The 19,847-nt window shown below is 38.0% G+C and overlaps 4 protein-coding genes across 4 annotated transcripts; 1 reads left to right on the top strand and 3 right to left on the bottom strand.

Annotated features, from left to right (window-relative positions):
• The first annotated feature begins 423 nt into the window (after positions 1-423).
• LOC125501919 (putative nuclease HARBI1) lies at positions 424-1,424 on the top strand. The gene is made up of 3 exons (XM_048659067.1): positions 424-698; positions 809-956; positions 1,019-1,424. Exons 1-3 carry the CDS (start codon positions 544-546, stop codon positions 1,283-1,285), a joined length of 570 nt encoding a protein of 189 aa, XP_048515024.1. The 5' UTR covers positions 424-543; the 3' UTR covers positions 1,286-1,424.
• Positions 1,425-1,690: 266 nt separating this feature from the next.
• Positions 1,691-3,851, bottom strand: LOC125501894. Its single transcript, XM_048659018.1, has 6 exons — positions 3,657-3,851; positions 3,377-3,562; positions 2,884-3,292; positions 2,474-2,563; positions 2,285-2,380; positions 1,691-2,208 (listed from the first exon to the last, which is right to left on the bottom strand). Exons 1-6 carry the CDS (start codon positions 3,849-3,851, stop codon positions 1,841-1,843), a joined length of 1,344 nt encoding a protein of 447 aa, XP_048514975.1. The 3' UTR covers positions 1,691-1,840.
• A 2,635-nt stretch (positions 3,852-6,486) lies between these two features.
• On the bottom strand, positions 6,487-8,183 carry LOC125501893 (ATP-dependent DNA helicase pif1-like). Its single transcript, XM_048659017.1, is given in 4 exon segments — positions 6,487-6,500; positions 6,617-7,609; positions 7,771-7,813; positions 7,815-8,183. Coding segments are annotated over 4 exon segments (1,419 nt in total).
• Positions 8,184-8,649: 466 nt separating this feature from the next.
• LOC125501892 lies at positions 8,650-10,955 on the bottom strand. Its single transcript, XM_048659016.1, has 4 exons — positions 9,587-10,955; positions 9,126-9,470; positions 8,770-9,064; positions 8,650-8,656 (listed from the first exon to the last, which is right to left on the bottom strand). The coding sequence occupies exons 1-4, from the start codon at positions 10,953-10,955 to the stop codon at positions 8,650-8,652; spliced, it is 2,016 nt and encodes a 671-aa protein (XP_048514973.1).
• Positions 10,956-19,847: the final 8,892 nt, after the last annotated feature.

Genomic DNA, 19,847 nt, shown 5'->3' with positions numbered 1-19,847 from the left:
GATCATCGAATATTCGAATTCGAATAATTCCGTTTGAATCACATCGCATGGGTATAAACCATTCGAAATCAATAATTCGACTAAAAATCATGCAAAAGTAGACGAACACAGTGACTTTTATAACAAGTATGGATCTACAACGTCTGATTAACTGGAATGCTGTAGAGTTGCTTGAAAACGCAGAAATACTTGAGGAGCGTCCACGACGAATCTACAATCGTCAACGCGATCCATTTGAGTTGAACGACGATCAGTTCATACGGTTGTTTAGGCTGAATAGAGATCTAGCAACGAAGTTAATCATCTATTCGATGAGTTGCATGATAATCCTCACCGTCGATCTTCCGCCTTAACTTCTGAAACAAAGGTCTGTTGGCGATCTGCGAATACATTGTGTAATTGGAATTATCTTATATGATTGTTATAATTTTAACTGCAGTGTTCACTTTGTACTTTTACTTCGTGTGAAAAAATAATATATAATCTCAACCACCATTATAGGTACTTACAGCGCTCAGATGTTATGCGTCTGGTAGTTATCAAATGGACGTTGGTTACAATTACCAATTAGCTTGTAGTCAGCCTTCTGTAAGTCGTTGTCTACGAGACGTTAATTCATTACTCAACAATCCTGTAATGTTCAACGAATGGGTACACTTCCCAAGGAGTATTCCGGAGTTGGAAAGCCTCCGTAACAGGTTTGCATGAGAATTTGTCCAAACAGGCGACTTTCTATTGGAAATGCTTTCAATTATGAATCAGAAATTACATACTATATCGATAGTAAGAGCAACGTTGGAATTTCCAGATTCTATACAGATTATGGATTCCCGGGAGTATGTGGTTGTGTCGATTGTACACATATTGCAATAGTCCCCCCAAGTCGGCATGATAATGTGTATCCCGAACACGTTTATGTAAATCGGAAAGGGTATCATTCATTGAACGTACAACTGGTAAGTTATAGCTTGAATCTCCAGTAAGACTATGAATAGAATATACAATTTGACTTCTGCAGATTTGCGATTCGGGTATGAAAATAATTCACGTGAATGCCAAATATCCCGGAAGTTCACACGATAGCTTCATTTGGAACAATTTAAATGTGTTACCGTTGTTCCAGACCTTACATGCACGTGTTCATGATCAATTCCACTTGCTGGAGAATTTGTTATATATGTATGGTATTAATTGTATATCCGTATGCGACAGTACTTGTACTTCATCGGTTTACAGGGGATTCTGGTTACGCCTTACAACCATGGCTTTTGACACCAATACTTGAAGCAGCATCGGAGACTCCGGAGAGCAACTACAATAGCTGCTTTACTAGAACACGTTGCATTATTGAAAGATGTAATGGACTTATCAAAATGCGCTTCAGATGTCTTTTGAAGCATCGAGTATTACATTACATCCCCAGTGTCGCTGCAAGAATAGTAAATTCTTGCGCGGTACTTCATAATATCTGTTTAGACGCCAATGTTGTTATACCACATGATGAAGAGCCATACGAAGAACTTGACTTTGGCATGTATGATGCAAATGTTCATGAAGAACCAGTCTTCCGTCGAGTGAATCCAGACTTGGCAAACGCAAGAATCAAACAAGCGAGAATAGTGCGAAATTTTTTCTCAAATTAAATTGCTATTAGAATGAACACAATATTTTTATAAACACAAAAATAAAAAATATATACTATAAATCGAAATAAAATGAATATTTGAATATACCAGTAAATTTGAATGTGGGAGACTAGAAAACTTTGGTATCTCTTTCCCACATAATAATAATGAGAGGAGTGTCCGAATAAAACCAGATAACTAGTTTTATAATTCAACTATTCCAGATACTCCTCAAGATACTCTTTCTGCATGTCCTGCTGGTCCTCCTGCATAATATCCTGGATGCCCTGCGTGTCCTCCTGCATGCTTCCCTGCATGTTCTGCGCGTCCTCCTGCGTGCTTTTCTGTATGTCCTGCTTCAAGTTTTCGATAGCTATCGCTATTCGCTGTTTCGCGGCAACATCTAATTTCAGAAGCTTCAGTTTGGCATCATGATAATCCTTACGGATCTTTAGCTTGCTGTCATAATAATTTTTACGGACTTCCAAATCTTTTTCAGATATGCAACTGAGGTTTTTCGTGTAATTCGTAACTTCGGTAAGACGACGGGCTGCAGATATAGGCCTGGAGCGTGAGAATACAGCTGCAACATATCAATTCCATTAAAGCACAACATCAATATATAGGGATGAAATTGGTGGGACAGAAAGAATACGAACGTCTACTAGCAGGTGAGGCCGAGTGGTTGTTATCTTTATCGCGCATTGAAGTGTTTAACTTCTTTACAGGAGGCTGCTTTGCTTCAGAAACTTTCCCTGCATATAATTAAGATTGTTTCTTGAAGAGACAAGGCGGAAGAACTGTCAATAACTATTCGAGATGACTTAAGCTGCTACCGTCAAACTTACTTTTAGGTGCTATGTATTCTATGTTGTCGTCCATCGAAATACTGCTACATCCTACTGCTACATTTGTACCAATGTGAGTACTCGTTGAGCCTGGAAAATTAACGATTAATATTTGTCAATTCATTAACATGCAAGATTTTTCCTTCGGTGTAAATACAGATGTATACCCTGCCCAAAGAGAGAATTATAAACTAGGAATGAACGAAAACTCGTCTTTTTCGGGCATTTCGCCACCCACTGATGAGTAACATCCGTCAGGTCTCGAGTGTGCGTTCCAAACCTATAAGATACTGGATGGTGCACAATGCACACTTTTATCTCCTCAAGTAGGGCATTTCGATGCCCAAAATAAATACATCTTCTCGTCGATCAGAGGATAGAAATCAAAATTCACACATCTTTCGAAGTACCTTGTTCTCTCGCTGTGGGTTGGCAGATACGTTTCTGCAACACTGAAGTCACAAGCTGTTTTCTGTAGACCTCATCATGTGCAACGTTATTATGATTAATATCATTCCATTCTTCGTGTGCATAATTTGATGACTCGTCAATCTGATCAGATGGGGCAGTGCAGTCAAAGACCTGTAAAGAGCCGAAGTCTGTATGAATATTTATTACGTAAAACTCTGTGATATAATACAAATTTTGGTAATTAAGTGAAATAGGGCAATTCTCTATTACAAATATTAAATATTTAATTCGTTTTGTACTGAATGATGATTCAATGAGCCAAAATTTTTTGACAGCATAAATGTCTTTGCCTGAATTCCTGTTTAAAAAACTTAACAAGATTAGATAGCTGTCATCCAAGGTTGGAACCTATCGTGACAGTCAGGTAACTGGAATATTTGTAGAATTCAAGTAAGTTGAATAATTTGATTATCACTATGATGAGGTACTTACAAAAGTTGTCTCCGATTCATTGACAGTCGTGTCACCGATAATCGAAGTTGGACCAACCAGATCAACAACACTATCCTCAAGTGGTGTCAGTGTTTGTGTCTCACTTGGACCTCCACCGGTTTTACAAGCATTACGCATATTACTGGCCTTTTTCTTCTTAGCATGTGATTGCATATCTTGCCAGCACTATCAAAAATATTGGTATATGTTTAGCTGTCTTTAAATAAAGTGAGTTAATATTTTACGGTATGTATGAAGAATTGTTAGATATATTACTTACTTTTCTCCATTGCATCCAATCTTTTTTTGCACCTGGTATTGCATTCATATCTTGGGCCACTTCCTTCCACAGATTTTGCCCCATTTTATATGTGAAATCTTTATTGAATTTTCCAGATACCAACTCCGGATGCTGCTGTAGGAAGTGGACCAACATATTTTTCTGATCCTGAGTTGGATTCCCCACACGTTCCATCTTTATATGCTATACAGAAATATGAGTCATGAAGCCATGTTACAATATGTTGGGATTATTATTGAAATATTGTTCCTTGAATAATGATGAATAAGGTTTGATTGTAATTTCTATTCTCATCGTCATAAAAAACTTGACTCGCAGGGTTATACATCGATCATGCATATAAATTGCACCGGTACCACTACCGGCACACATAAAGTACGATATTATTTTTGATATAATATGAAACGTTGTTCTCACCACTTAAATCTGATTCCTCGCAACGGAGATTGTTATGTTTACGTTTACAAAAACGAAAGTGTTTGCCCGCCACTTTCCCGCACCTTTCCCATCGTTCCTCCATCCGATTAGTAGAAATAATCTTGACAGTACGGCAACATTGCATTCGCTTCATGCATCACACGTGATGCTCGTATGGTGACTTCGACCATTCGACGGGTGCTCGAGAATGCACAAATCTATTCGTGGCCGAATATCGAGTAATCGAATCACTCGTAGACGAATAACGTTCGACAGAGCTCAGGAATAGTGCCCCTGGCCCACCAAACTGGTTCGTAAAATAGTTATACACACGAACGGTTAACTATCTATTGTTAAGTTGATTATTGAGTTTATTTTTTAGATCATTTATTATTAGGTTTAAGTTGATAATTAATCGTACCGTACCGTACGCATCCGTACTTTGATAACGCATTAAAATACAAAAATGCCGCTTTGTTACATTTGTAATACAACTTATGGGAAGTTTAGTGATTTATGGAAGCATTTGAAAATGATTCATCGTCTCCACGGCAATAGTAAATTTCGTTGTGGAGAAAATCACTGCCTACGGATATTTACAAATATTAATTCCTATAGAAAGCACTGGTCAGCACAGAACGATGCTTTAGCCATAGAAACTGCTACCCCATCTAATATTCCATCGCCTCCACCAACAAACGTTGTTCCACTCGAAAATCCGGACATGAGTCGATTATCATCCATTCAGAGTGCAGTAATATCACAAGACCATTCTCATGAACCTACGCCTTGTGATTTCCAAGCCAAGATTAAGACAGATGTTCTGAAGTTGATTTCCAATTTGTATAGCCTACCTACTTTACCAAGAAGCCATATTCAAACCATTTTAAAACTGTTTGATTCATTTTATAAAGACAAGGTTCAATTTTTACGTCAAGAACTACAAGTGTTAGTAAAGAATTCTAAAGATATTCCTTCCAATATTATTTCTGAAATGTGCGAAAAATTTGACCTATTAGAATCTGCTTTCAGTAATGTTCAAACCGAACACCAACGTTTTGGTATGCTTTCCAATAAGGGTTATTTGTTTCTTCCGAGATCGTACATTGTAGGTCGAACGTTCCAACGAACTCAGGCTACTGACGGTCATGTGAATACTGCTGAAGTTCAAGTGACGGGGCAAATATTTCCTCTAAGGCGTGTTTTGAAAGCAATATTTGAAATTCCGCGAGTTTATGATGAAACCATGAATTACAAAAAAAAAATTAGAAAGTGAGACTGGTGTTCTATCAAACTTCGTTCAAGGAAGCTTGTGGAAATCTAAACTAAAGAATCTACCAGGAAAGATAGTCCTCCCGTTATTTCTCTTCTTTGACGAATTTGAAGTAGGAAATCCTTTAGGAAGTCATGCAGGTGAAAATAAGTTGGGAGGTACATATGTCAGTGTACCTTGTTTTCCACCTGAGTACAATTCATCAATCTCATCTATGTACCATGCACTTCTTTTTTTCGCAAATGATCGGAAAAAATTTGGTAACCACGCCGTTTTCAAAGAATTGATCCAAGAATTATTCCTACTTGAGAATGAAGGAATTGAAATTGTTCTGGAAAAAGGCTCCACAATGCTATATTTTAAGCTTGGATTAATTTTAGGAGACAACTTGGGTCTTAACACGATTCTTGGGTTTGTCGAGAGCTTCAGCGCCAATTTTTATTGCCGTTTTTGCAAGATGAATAAATATGATATGCAAAAGAGTTGCGTTGAAAATCAACAACTATTACGCAATAAAGAATCGTATAATAATGACGTTATGATCAACGATTGTACTCTTACAGGCGTCAAAGAAGATTGCGTGTTTCACGATCTGCCGGATTTTCATGTGGTTCACAATCTGTCAGTGGACATAATGCACGACCTATTCGAGGGAGTGTGCAAATTCGACATGGTAGAAATAATCAAATACTTTACACAGGTTGTAAGTTTATTTACGCTTGACGATTTAAATTCCCGTATCATGTCATATGATTATGGACCAACTGTGACTAACATACCCCAGAAATTTCCGAAATACATCTTAAAAAAAATAGTATCCACATGTCAGCCTCAGAGATGTGGTCCTTTGTTATACATTTTGGCTTGATGTGCGGTGATATGGTCCCCGAAAATGACCCAGTATGGCAATTTTATCTAACACTAGCTGTTGCCCGCGACTTCGTCCGCGTCAACAAACAGAATAAAATATTTTAAAGTACTTCTGCGTAAATTATATTTTTTGTTTTATTTTCTTGTGGCAGAAGAACATACTGATTTTCTCCGCAACCCGATCTTGACAACGCGACATATAATTGGCCGTGTGAAAAGCAGTCTTCACGTAAGTCAATTCCAACGTGTTTAAACGTTTGCCCCTGTGATTTATTAATTGTTACAGCAAAAGATAACTTAACAGGGAATTGAATTCTTTTAAAATTAAAAGGTAAATCATTTGGAATCATCGGAATCCGAGGTATAAGCACTGTTTCACCGACTGCTGGACCAGTTAAAACGATTGCAACGATCACGTTATCACGCAGAAATTTGACTTGAAGTCGGGTTCCGTTACATAAATTTGGTGGTTTAAGGTTTCGGAGTAAAATTATTGGGGCACCTATTTTTAATTTGAGGGAATGTGGGGGAAGGCCACTCGGGTTTAAAGAATTAAGAAACTCTTGTGGGTAATGGACCGCATCTTCTGGATCCATTACATTATCGATAGATGTGTAGGTAACTGTATCTCCTGGAAGTTTAGTTAAAATTTGATTGTTAATATCGTCAACGCTACTGTTTCTCGCCGCCAATATTGCTCTTTGACACATCCATTGATAATCTTTATTTTCTATTTCGACAATATTAGGATAAACTTTCGATATAAGTTCCTCAATGCTAGTCACTCTTTCTCCTAAATCGCGATCAATTTCAATTTTATTTTCAAAATGAGGTACTTTCCCGTCTCCTATTAAAAGTAACTTTGAAGAAAAATTTGTACTACCTCCCACCAAATGTGCTCTCATATTCGTAGATAGTTTTAAGGTATGAACAAATTTCCATAACGGGGAACTTTTAAGGCAAGACTTTACAATGTCTGCTCTAGTTCCTCTTACTATTACCGGTAGAGTTTGTCGAAAATCCCCAGCAAACATAACAGTAATACCACCCATGATTTTGTCACAGCTTCTAATATCTCTAAGAGTCCTATCTAGAGCCTCTACATGAGCTCTATGGATCATGGTACATTCATCCCAGATTATTAAACTGACGTCTTGCAAAACTTTTTCCAAAGGGCCATTTTTACGAATAGAGCATACGCTATCTTGCTGTAAAGAAACAGTTAGAGGTAGTTTAAAAGTGGAATGAGCTGTGCGTCCACCTGCTAATAAAGTTGCGGCAATTCCTGACGACGCTACAGCTAAAGCGAGTTTTCCTTGAGACCTAACTTTTGCTAATATAAGATTAGTAATGAAAGTCTTGCCAGTTCCACCTGGAGCATCCAAAAAAAATATTTTTCCTTCATTAGAATGAACACTGTTCATAACACGGTTGTACGCCGTCACCTGGTCATTTACTAATTTCGGTTCATTTTCAGTAATATAATTATTTAATTCATTTACATCATACGGCTTTCGCAATGCTACTTCCAACGGATCCAAATTATTATGTGAATTGTTCCTTTTTGATGCAGGAAGTCCAAAATCAGTTAATGACTTATCACAAATCTCATGAATCTTATCTTCAATTATGATAAGTCCAACATTGTATATATCATCACTATATGCTAATGTCATATCCTGATTCTCATTACGCATTCTGTTTAACAAATCTCCACATAAATCATTGCGAAATTTGTTCCATAAATCTAAGGGGTCAGATGGCTGGCAAAATATGAGGATGATGGTAAATAATTCTCTTAATTTTGTGGCTGGCTCGGATATGACAGCATCTGACATGGTCTTTTGCCAATGTTCATCTCCCTCCAGTAAACCTAATTCCTTGCAAGCGCTTTGATAAGTTTGGAAAATAACACCATTAACGGTCCTTAGATGTTCAAACGACATTGGACCGCGAACATGTTGCAGTAACATTCTTAAATAATAACATTCAGTTTGTGTTGGATGAATGTTGTAGACACGGCCTAAAGTTGTGTCTTTTTTTACACCGGGATATCCTTCAACATCTTGCCCACGTCTTCTTCTTGAAAATGAATTTCTTTCCCATACGTAATACTGGGGTACTTCGTGATACAAAAGTGTTTTTGCAAAATCGTCTCTTTTACAAAGATCAAAGAACGCTGTTAGTGTCGTTGATGAAGGATTATTGACGCGATCTTGTAGATTTTCATTATCATAAAAATAAACTCTTTGTCCATTTTCCAAATGAACTGCTAAATGAACTACTGCCGGAAAACGTTCATGAATAGGAAATTGGAAAATTCTCCAGAGCGCTTCTGAGGAACTTATATAGCGACCATTTAGATATTTTTCTACTTCATCATTATTATTTTGTAAAGAAAATGTGGCTTGATCAGAGCCTTTATGAATATAGTTACAGATGTACTTAATAGCTTTGACCGATTGACAAAACTCTACGTTAATGTGTGCATTGAAACTTCGTGATAGCACTGGATTATATGGCACAACCCACCTATTATCCACGCTCATTTCTGTACCTTTGACACGAATTATTGCGGTGTTTCCACCATTATCTGGAGACCTGCGCCTGTAAGTTGGGTAACCGTCATCCCCGGTTTGTGTTTCAGAAATAAAATGCCTTGGGTACTTTTTAGAACAAATGTTTTCTTTCATACATGGTGATGCAGGATTGTGAAATCCGCAAGGACCATGTATCATATTTTTTATGACAATATTATAAAGAATTGGATCTTGCTGTTCATCAGGTATTTCAGCCGATATTATTGCATCTATAGAATCTGGTTGTACTTTGTTCGCCAGCCACAATAAAATGTGGGCGTGAGGTAAACCTCTTTTTTGCCATTCTACGCTGTAAACGAAGGCTTTCGATGGTCCAAAGATATTTTTCTTCTATGTCTATAATTTTCTTGAGTTTTAAATGAAATACTCTAGAAACCAAATCATGTCTGTCGTAAGAATTTTGATCAGGTAATAATTCAATTTTTATTTCTGGCCATTCGGGGTTACATGTGAATGTAATAAAGAGATCTGGTCTTCCAAACTTCCTGACATATGTCATGGCATCTTGACTTTTCTCATTCATGTATCTGGGGGATCCTGTAAATGACGACGGCAATATAACCTGCTGGCCAATGTTAGAAGCGTTTATATTGCCATCATTAACCACGGCATCTCTTAAATGAATGAACTCTTCTGCTCTCAATTTTTTTTGATAAAGTCAAGCCTCTCAGAAATCATTTTTGCTGCCATATCAACACAATATTGGTTGAATAACCCTTTGAAATAATGAATGCTGTTAAAGTCATTACTTCTAACCATGAGTCTAAAGGAATAAAACTGCATACATGATACAGTTTTAGATCTAGCAGCAGTATTCTGCTGTGGAATATTTATACAGTATCCGTCATTTCCAAAGGGAAACAGTAAAGGATATTGAAGTGGGTCATAAGATCTATGAATTTCAGAAACTCGTTGAAGTCGACCATCTCTCGCATTTAACACAATATCTCGGGGACCTTTGTCTTCATCTATTAAAAAAACAGCTACTTCATCTACTATGGGTGCATTATACCGACCTCGATGCCCGTTATGAGGTTTCACATCAGCATGAATAATAAGTTTCAAATCATCCGTTGGTCTATTTTCGAGATTATATTTAAAACTTTGAATATACGTATTATGATCGTGAAGATACGTTTGTAGAGCGTCGATAAGGTCGGTTTGCGAGGTTGGGTTTATATTTGAGCGCAAAGATACCTGATCTGCATGAGAAACAAAATATATTTGTAAAAATTCTGGTTGTGCACCTTCAGCTGGAAGTAAATTACCGATCAAATGATAAACTTGACCCTGGACTTTAAAAGTGGGCATAAAGTTTCCCTCACGAATTTCTTTGGCTCCAAATGAAGTCATCTGAAAAAGTGTATTATATTGTCTTGAGTGATTTAAAAAATGCTTTGAGGATGGATGTGAGCCTGATATCAATTCTTTAAAAACTAATGTTGGTTCCGGTATTTTAGGTATATTTACTTTGCCACCACTACAACATAGTCCAGGAGCTTCAGCTACCCATTTTTTTGCTTGGCATAAATTGCATATCTTATCCATTCTGCCAATATCAGTATCATTTAGCTCAGCATAGTCAAGAGTACAATCATAAGCAAATGCAGAATTCAATGAATTATGTTGCCTGCGGGTTCTATTCCTTGCTGATCGTGCATTTTGCTGAGCTAATCGATGAGAACGGTCAGCACTTGATTCCCGTTCGCGGTTTGCCAAAGTTCGGGCATTCTGTGAGGCCAAACGTTGTGAACGTTCAGCACTTGATTCCCGTTCACGGTTTGCCAAAGTTCGTGAATTCTGTGAAGCCAAACGTTGGGAACGTTCAGCACTTGATTCCCGTTCACGGTTTGCCAAAGTTCGGGAATTCTGTGAAGCCAAACGTTGGGAACGTTCAGCACTTGATTCCCGTTGTTGGTTTGGCGAAGTTCGGAAATTTTGTGAGGCCAACCGCTGCGAACGCTCAACACTAGTTTCTCTAGCACGGCTTTGTTCATTGATCGCTCGTTGAGTATCCAACCTATGCATAGTTTCATCCGCTGTTTCATTGCTGCGCAAAAGTCGCAGCCGTTTTGCCGTAGCTGTCTGTCGTGAAAGCTGAGTTCTTTTTCTAGGCATTATGTTTACAAAAAAGATAAAAGAACGAACGAAGAAATTGAAACCGTGTTTCGTAAAGTTTCTTTAAAAGTATTAGGTTTTATTACACGATGAGATATAGCCGAAACAACAAAATAAAAATACTATAAAATGACAAATTTATAACGAAAGTAAAGATAAAAGAAAGAACAAAGGAAATTAAAACTTAAGTATTAGGTTATACTACACTATGAGATAGGTATAGCCGAACCAACAATAGAAAACTACCACAAAATAAATATTTAAAACAAACGTGTTAATTACACATCGATATATCGCGAAAACAAAATGAAAAATTAGTAAGATATAGCCGAAACAACAAAATAAAAATACTATAAAATGAAATTTATAACGAAAGTTAAGATTAAATAAAAAACAAAGAAAATTAAAACTTAAGTATTAGGTTATACTACAATATGAGATAGGTATAGCCAAAACAACAATAGAAAACTACCACAAAATAAATATTTATAACAAACGTGTTAATTACACAACGATATATCGCGGAAACGAAATGAAAATTTAGTACGCTGCATTCAACCGTTCCGTAGGGAGCCGACCACGCGTCTGAGCCGCGCGGCATGGTACCTCGTAGACGCAGGCGTGGGCGGTGATGCCTCCCCCCTCGCCCGCCGCCGCCGCCCCCGCTCGCCGGTCACAGTGTCTTGGACATCATACGCGAGTGTCAATTTTATTGCAGTTATTTTAAAATTCAAAATTATTGTAGTAACTTCTGATTTGTTTGTTCGTATTAAGTTATGTCAAGGTACAATTTATTTCACAATTAAATATTGATATACAGGTTATAATGAGTCAATAGTATAGATTAGATAGTGCTTATCATGTTGAATAACTTTTCCTAAGACGGTATTTTCATATCTCTCAAAATTTAGCTGGGCTGTTAAGGGTTCTGCATCAGGTTATCTAGACCTTCAATTTTATTACGTTATTAGAAAGTGCTTATCATGCTGAGCAACTTTTCCTAAGACGGTATTTTCATATCTCTCAAAGTTTAGCTGGGCTGCTAAGGGTTCTGCATCAGGCAGTCTAGACCTTCAAATTTTTTCTTTCATATCATTTCCACGGCATTTTATTCTTTCATACATATTTTTTGGATAACTTGAACCGTTTACGCAGCGCACGCAACGGAAGTCTCCAAAGTTGAATAATTTTCCCCGTTTTTTCCACATTTTCCTCTTATTCTTCGTCCCTATTGGTCGCACTGTAATGATATATAGCCTAAAGCCTTCCTCGATGAATGGACTATCCAACACAAAAAGAATTTTTTAATTCGACCCAGTAGTTCCGGAGATTAGCGCGTTCAAACAAACAAACAAACAAACAAACAAACTCTTCAGCTTTATAATATTAGTATGGATTACGTCGAATGGTAGCTCTGGTGACATCTCCATCTGTTCAAATTGAATGCTCTATACTTTTAGAAAATTTAGTTGAGGAGCACCACGAAATGTTTATACGCTTGTTCGGCAAGCATTTGAAACCGAAGAACCATAATCTTACACATTATCCCAGGATAATGAGAGCTTGTGGGCCTTTGATCCACTTGTGGTCTATGCGATTCGAATCTAAACATCAGGAGTCAAAGATTACGGCTACAAGTTCTAAATCACGCCGGAACATTAGTCTTACCATAGATATATTGAACTAGATCGGACAAGTTGCTGGCAAATTGTAGTGTCGCGACATGAATGTAGTCGGCGCGCTCGGCGAAAATATCTTTTTTGAGGATTTCGCTTCAGGACGCTGTTTTACTCACAGAATTACCTAAAACCCCATGATTTGCTTAACAGGTCGATATGATAATTTTATGAAACTGTTCGACTTGACCGACAGATATGTGACCAAGCGACATGAGCCATGTTATACACGGTATCCATAAATTTTTAACGTGATATATTAGATATAGTTATACATGGCTGTTTTACCCGTGATAAATTATTGCAGTAATGTCTCAACAAGCAGAACACAAAATCCAAAAATGCACGAATGCACGGCATAGTGGATTGTACCCTCCATGTAAACAGGATATATTTTTCAAAGTGTTACAAGGTGTTTTCTCAAAAACTGAGGATTATTTTGGAAAATTTTTGAAACAAAAATTGCAGAATCATAGAAGGAAAATTCAATAATACCATGGACATTGAAATTTAGCTGGATTGTATGGGGGTTTTGAGGGTCACTTGGTTTTCCGAGTGGAAATCCATATTTTGTATTGCAGATTCGTAATCTACAAGAAAAGCTAAGCAGCATTCGTACAAAACATATTTTTCATAATCATCATTTTGCAATTATAATATACAAAATTAATTTTACACGCAAAAACTAAAACTTCTGAAGAAAAATCGCGGAAGACAAAGAGAAGATATTAGAAAGTTTAGAATTCTATAAATTTCTGAACGAGGAATTTTGGCACTTGAAATGACCGAGAGGGTTTTATTACTTGCCGTATCAACAGTTAATGAGTAATTCTGGTTCTAATTTTTTTCCAACTGATTATTGTGTATTAAAGTGTCCAGCAAGTACCTAAATTTTTTTATCCCTCAATATTCATATATAAACTGTTGAATAAATTTTTTTTTTGCTCATGTCTCCCAAACGAGCATCGCGCGTGGAAGCCGAATCAGGCGTCATCGGTCATTTTTTCATAGCTCAATTAAAATCATAAATATTCGTGGTGCAGTTCAGGGAGGTTGGACTTTTTTTTAGTGTGTTTTCTGCTCTTTTTGAATCTTTTTCAGATCAAATTTCAGATAGCCGCAATAGTTTTCGAGATATCCGCAAAAAACCGAACCCTACTTTTTTTCCATTAAATTGTTTATTACTTTTGTAATTTTTTCAACCGCGTTGTCATGCGATTTCTGAAGTTTCTCGAGCTCATTCCGGATCCAAAAATCACCTTTACATTGAATTCGGCGAAGGCTAACTGAAATTTGACCAAAAGGCACTTGTTGACTAGACTATAGGACTAGAAGGACGAAAAAAGAGCGAGGTGCAAAAGTGACAATTTGCTGGGAAGCGAGTGTCGTCGCTTTGATGCGCGGCGAGCTAAAGCCTGGTTGCTGGTGCGAGTGAGGTTAGTTTGGACAGAAATCGTTTAGACGGAATCCGTTTCTACGGAGAAAATTTGCCCAGGGTTCGTTTGGACATAAGAAATTTCGACTTAGGTTCGTTCGGATACAAATGCAAACGACCCTAAGTCGGTCGGTAGAAAATAAACTAACTAAAGAAAATGAAACGAAGAAAATGACAACACGTTAATGATAGAATTAAGTTCCAGTGAAAATTAATTGAACAATCTAATTTCTTTGAAAAACTTGTTACAAGTTTTCTTCTCACTTAGAAATCATTATTTCCCAATTGATTTTCAATTAATTCTCCTTTCCTCGGCATCTTTGGATTTTGATTTTGGTTTTTTTTTTCTAAATTTTTTCTGTACTCGAAAATCTTTCCACCGTGACATATTACCAAGTTTACAAAAAGCTAAACAACGAACAAACTCCTACTCGCAAGCCCCAACAAGAATAACAGTTATATTCAGTTTTTTTTTTTTTTTTTTTGACCGATAGTTTGTGTTAGCGAACATGAAATACTACTTTTTTCCAAAGCCGTAATATTGCGAACTATACTGAAATTTTTTTCAACCGAACAAGAATAATTCTCCTTACAGAAAATATTGTATTTCAGATTTTTGTATTCAAATGTGAACAAATTATCATAATATCCATTTGCACTGAAATCATCCTAGTGATGAGAGAAGCTCATCTGCTGCACCGTAATACCGATAGTCCGCACGAGCGTGTTATATTTTTTCGCGCGTCACCGTCTATAAGGATGAATTTGAAGATTGGATCTACAGATCGTTCGTGCGGTTGACCGATAATCTCTCAGAGGTCGATGAAGGGTCTGTTTTACCATGAAACGCAGAGGGCGCTCTGGGCTGGCACTCTTATTTTGCGACTTAATACCCTATGACTCTCACTTTTCGCAACTTGTCCGATCTAGTTCAATATATCTATGGTCTTACCATATCAATAAAAAATCAATTGAAATTATCCGCCGCTATCATGTCTAGGAGTATGTTCTCAGATTCGTTTACCTGCGGTCCAGGCGATAGAGCTACTCCTAACGAATTGCCTATCTAACTCGACTGCAATATAAAGATCCCTAAAGATAAGGATATGCTTTTCGTGAAATGGATAACAAAATTCGGAATTACTTATAAGCCTGGCATGGCTATTTGCATAGGCGACGATGATGGCTTTCCAATTTTTACGCTCGTCAAATACATAATTGTAGACACGAACGAAATATTATTCTTGTATCAGGAATTACAGACTATGTTGTCTCCTCATTTTGATGCATATCAAATTTGTTCATACAACCTAAGTTGTGAATGTATAAATATAAGAAATATGTTGCACCACATGCCATTGCATGTAACCAAAATGTACGGGCAACGCTTCATAGTTTTACGTCACTATTTATAAAAATAACATACATAAGTTGCTACTATCCGAAATTGAAAGAAATAAAACTTCCCAAAAAGCGATTTATCGTCAGAAATTTTGAATTGACCTTTCTCCTTCCTTGCAAGTCAGATACATTCTGCACGCATTAACCCGAAATGCCAATTGACTTGACAGTTTAGTATCGCTGATGAGGCCAACAGGTTCTACACGCACTCTCCAGAAGTGACTTTTGACGCAATAGTCCAGCATTGCCGATACAACCATACAGTCTGCACGCACTGACCAGAAGAGACATTTGCCCCGGTAGTTCGGTATTGCCGATACAACCATACAGTCTGCACGCACTAACCAGAAGAAACATTTGCCCCGGTAGTCCGGTATTGCCGATACAACCATACAGTCTGCACGCACTAACCAGAAGAGACATTTGCCCCGGTAATCCGGTATTGCCGATACAACCATACAGTCTGCACGCACTAACCAGAAGAGACATAGCCACCATGGCAAAATATTGTTTATCTGAACACCACTATACGGCAGTTACTGCTATCAGCCATATGGAAATAAAATTCTTACTTCAGCTATTCGAGCTCAACCATAATAGTGAAGGTGTCGCAGCTCTATTTCTGGTCGTCACTATATCAGCAAACTATTCTAGCTGATGCGACCAGAATTATTGCTGTGCCCCATACGAATTTCTTTCAGTGTGACCTGTTGATCGATGTTGTCGGGGTCCTGTTCACCAGAATCACCGAGGTGATCCTCATCAACATCAACCCGAGTATCACCCCTCACGTGCATCGTCAGCACCGACCGTGCACGGTCTGCCAGAGAGTTGTTGCTCAAATTCGGGGTCAATGTGAGAAGGAGTATGGCCTTGGCGATCTCCTCTATGTTTCTCAAAGTTTCCTGTTTTCTTAGAATTGCTATCGATCTAAGATACAATTGACGCACGCGGGGTGGTTTCCCACCGAAGCATTTCCACCTAGAGATCATGTTCGCTAAATGACACACGTCTAGCCTCACTATACAGGATGGTAGTCGGGTTGGTGGTAGCCTTATCGCTTCAAAACATACGCACAAATAATGCTTGAGGCTAGGTTGCTGAGCAGATGCTCTCGCAACTGCTCCTAATAAAGCCCTATCAAAGTCCGTCACAACTTCCTTCGGAATGGGGAATGACGATTTTTCGATCGTTTCTGCTCTTGAAAATTCGAAGAGCCAATACGCAATGGCATTCGTATTCTGTGCCGCCGAAATCATTTGGAATATTGGCACTGTTCGCGACTCAACTTGTGCCACAGCTTGATATAGGTAGAGATGTGGACTCAAATCTCCATTTAGCAATCTTAATTTTTTTTGCAAGGGAGCCAGTTGCATTAATGTACAGCGTATTTTGAAATTTCTCAAAAATTGCCATCTGCGCCTGCGTCCGATAATGTATGAAGAACGGGTCAACACCAATCGCCCGGATTGCACCTTCATACTTCGAACTATACTTGAATGACTGTAAACTCTCGTATACATTCGATATCTTAATACCAAGAAAATGATTTTGCCTCTCCTCCGTGGCTTTTCGCAGGACTGAACCTTTGAATAGGTGAGCTGGTTCATCATCCCCAAAATCCATCAATTCGTCTGCTTTGTTCCTTCTCCATATACAAGGTAATACATTACCATCGACCAACTGTTTGGCGCGTGAGTAACACGACCTGAAAAAAAGCATAAACATTCCGGACATTTTGCCGTAACGCTCATGTAATACCCGGTTTCAGATGATTTCATGTTTTTGAAACTAAGCGCGCAGGGTAGCTTAGTTTGGCTGAATATTTTTGCGTACAACACATTGGTTCACGTACGTCGTTTCAGCGTACAAAGTCTACGCTTGCCACGCGATTTGAATATATATTCGACTTCCTCTGGTTTCATTTCGTCCCATATATCATCGATATTTAGGAAAAGTCTATGCGATTTTCACCGTCAACAGTATCTGCGGTACTGTTACCGATAGATTCCTTTTTGCGAAAAATAAATATTGAAAAACTGCAAGAGTTCCGTGTGAATGTCATATCTGTTTAATTTTATAAATGTATTTCGGACCGAGACGATGATCAGAGTCCATCGCATCCGATACATTTCGAAATACATCTGATCTCGGTGGAAGGACTGTCCCGTAGACTTTTAAAACCTTGAAATGCGGCAGGCGCAATAATTGCCTCAATTGGGCAATATCTGGCCGGGGAAACATACCGCCGAAGCAGTTTGGATTGTAATTAAATATGACTCAAAGAATCTTCCGTGTCGGTAAAACGTATAGTAAGGCAAGAGTAAAGCGTCAGCGAAGAAAAAGATATATGAATATATATATATACGCCCCAACTTATCTTTCCTCTATAGATATATATTTTAATATCTCGGTATTCGTAGATAAAAAATTCAGCGTTATTTAATTCTGGGGGCAAAACATTCGATAATCAAACGCAGAGTTAACAACAAAGCGCACGAAGTCAGCACCAGAATGAGGTATGGAAGCGCACCCAACCTTCACCGCTGCCACTTATCCCCTCCAGCGCGAACTAGAGCCCCACCTGATTCGCTCTACCGTGATCGCTACTGAATGCGCTACTCCAGAGGCCTGACCAGCGCTCGCGTAGCACTACTCGCAAATTCTGCCAGTTCACACTGAAAAAAGTCATCGGAGTAAAAGATTGGACACTCGTAGCACAACTCAGCACAAATCGCGAATTTCCAAAATTAATTTTGTGAAAAGTTGGTTTTTCTCTCAAATCGAATACCGGCTCGTTGAGAGTCAAGGGTCGATCGGAGAGAAAAAAGTCATCGGAGTAACAGATTGTGCTCTTGTAGCACAACGCAGCACATGTGCTAACTGCAAAAATGTTTTTTCTTTTCTCGAATTCGATCCGGAATTTCCCTGGATTCTGAGACCAAACTGTCAATCATGGAATTTTTTTATTTACGGCACAACGCAGCACACTTCATGCGCGTCATTTTACGCTAAAGAAAATTCTGAAATTCCAAAATGGCGGTGCTATATTTTTTTCTTGACCGATATCTCGGCACCTACCACAGTAAAAAAATAATTTCTGGCGGCACAGCGACCTGTAACTCGTCAAGAGTTCAGCACAATCAGTGTTTTTCGTTTTTTCCAAAATGGCGGTGCTACCGAAAAAAACGTTTCTGGGCGATTTTGAAGAACCGGTTCGACATATATTTTTTCGGTTTATGGCACACTTTAGCACAAGCTGAGCACAATCCGGCACAATTTTCGAATTTTTGAATTCTCAAAATGGCGGTGCTAAGTTCACGCACATGTTGGAGTGCGCTGTGCAGCGGAAAATTCGAACACTGGTGTACTGTACATGGACGTATAAAATATAGGGACGGAGCACAATGTCCCATCTTAGGTATGGGGGTGAACTTAGTAGATCGGGAAAGAAAAAGTATCCCCACTCAAAGGGTGGACAGCTCCGGATTGGCGGAGCACTGCGCATGAGCGCAGTACGCCGCGAATTAAATCAAATGTAGCCCATTACTACATCGTTTGTAGTGCGAAAGACTCGTCTCATAAAATAAAACCTGCCACTTCAAGCTTTTTCCGGGATACAATTAACAACTAATATCACGCATCAAAACTACACTTTCGCATGTAAATATTGAATATAATTATACACATAAACATTAATCATGTGTAATAACAGTACAGTTGCTGTGAAAAAAACATTCAAACACATAATTCAAAGTCAAACTTATTTATTGGGGGAAAAATTCCATATGTACAATTAATACATAGCACAGTCACACAGTTGGTGTCACAGTCGATATTTGAAAGGTCTTCTGAAATGAAGAATGCACAATTTAAGTTATTGTAGAAAAATCATTAGACGAAAATCACATTCAGCTATGCAGGTGACAAAACAAAATCATGCGAAAATTCGTAAACTACTCGTACAAGTGCATAGAAATGATGGTAGCATCTATATGTGTATTATACAAAGGTAAGGGAAAAGGAATAATAGGATGGTGAAGAACAGGTAAGAAGGAACTATAAAATCAGAAAGATCGAATGATCTTTTATCTAACAAGGTGTAGATTTATACGTATGTGTATACACGTTCAAATCTAAGCTATGACTATTCATTACAAATTTTCGTGACATTTCCACGACATTTAATGTCTCCTGAACTGAATTAAATTCGTGAAATGTTGTCTAGTCGAAACTTCGTTGCTTGTTGCTGACTTTGCAATATAGAAAAGTCTCGTTTTAATATATGTTTGAATAATACATCTTATTAGATGGATGCGGTGGTTGTCAAGAGCATCCTGATCATTGCCATGGTCAATCAAATTTTTGAAGACGGCTTCG

The sequence above is a fragment of the Athalia rosae genome, chromosome 7 (genome assembly GCF_917208135.1).
Source record: "Athalia rosae chromosome 7, iyAthRosa1.1, whole genome shotgun sequence".
NCBI lineage: Eukaryota > Metazoa > Arthropoda > Insecta > Hymenoptera > Athaliidae > Athalia > Athalia rosae.
This window is presented reverse-complemented; position numbering and strand designations above follow the sequence as displayed.

Bases quoted from the DNA above. Each gene is read 5' to 3' on its own strand.
- LOC125501919 (XM_048659067.1), top strand. From the start codon at position 544: ATGGACGTTGGTTACAATTACCAATTAGCTTGTAGTCAGCCTTCTGTA. The intron at 699-808 runs GTTTGCATGAGA...TGGAATTTCCAG, and splicing joins TTGGAAAGCCTCCGTAACAG to ATTCTATACAGATTATGGAT. The intron at 957-1,018 runs GTAAGTTATAGC...TGACTTCTGCAG, and splicing joins ATTCATTGAACGTACAACTG to ATTTGCGATTCGGGTATGAA.
- LOC125501894 (XM_048659018.1), bottom strand. From the start codon at position 3,851: ATGGAACGTGTGGGGAATCCAACTCAGGATCAGAAAAATATGTTGGTC. The intron at 3,293-3,376 runs GTAAGTACCTCA...CTGTCACGATAG, and splicing joins ATGAATCGGAGACAACTTTT to GTTCCAACCTTGGATGACAG. The intron at 2,564-2,883 runs GTACTTCGAAAG...TTAATTTTCCAG, and splicing joins ACCCACAGCGAGAGAACAAG to GCTCAACGAGTACTCACATT.
- LOC125501892 (XM_048659016.1), bottom strand. From the start codon at position 10,955: ATGCCTAGAAAAAGAACTCAGCTTTCACGACAGACAGCTACGGCAAAA. The intron at 9,471-9,586 runs GTAATGACTTTA...AATTGAGAGCAG, and splicing joins CTTTAGACTCATGGTTAGAA to AAGAGTTCATTCATTTAAGA. The intron at 9,065-9,125 runs GTAGAATGGCAA...TGGCGAACAAAG, and splicing joins CGAAAGCCTTCGTTTACAGC to TACAACCAGATTCTATAGAT.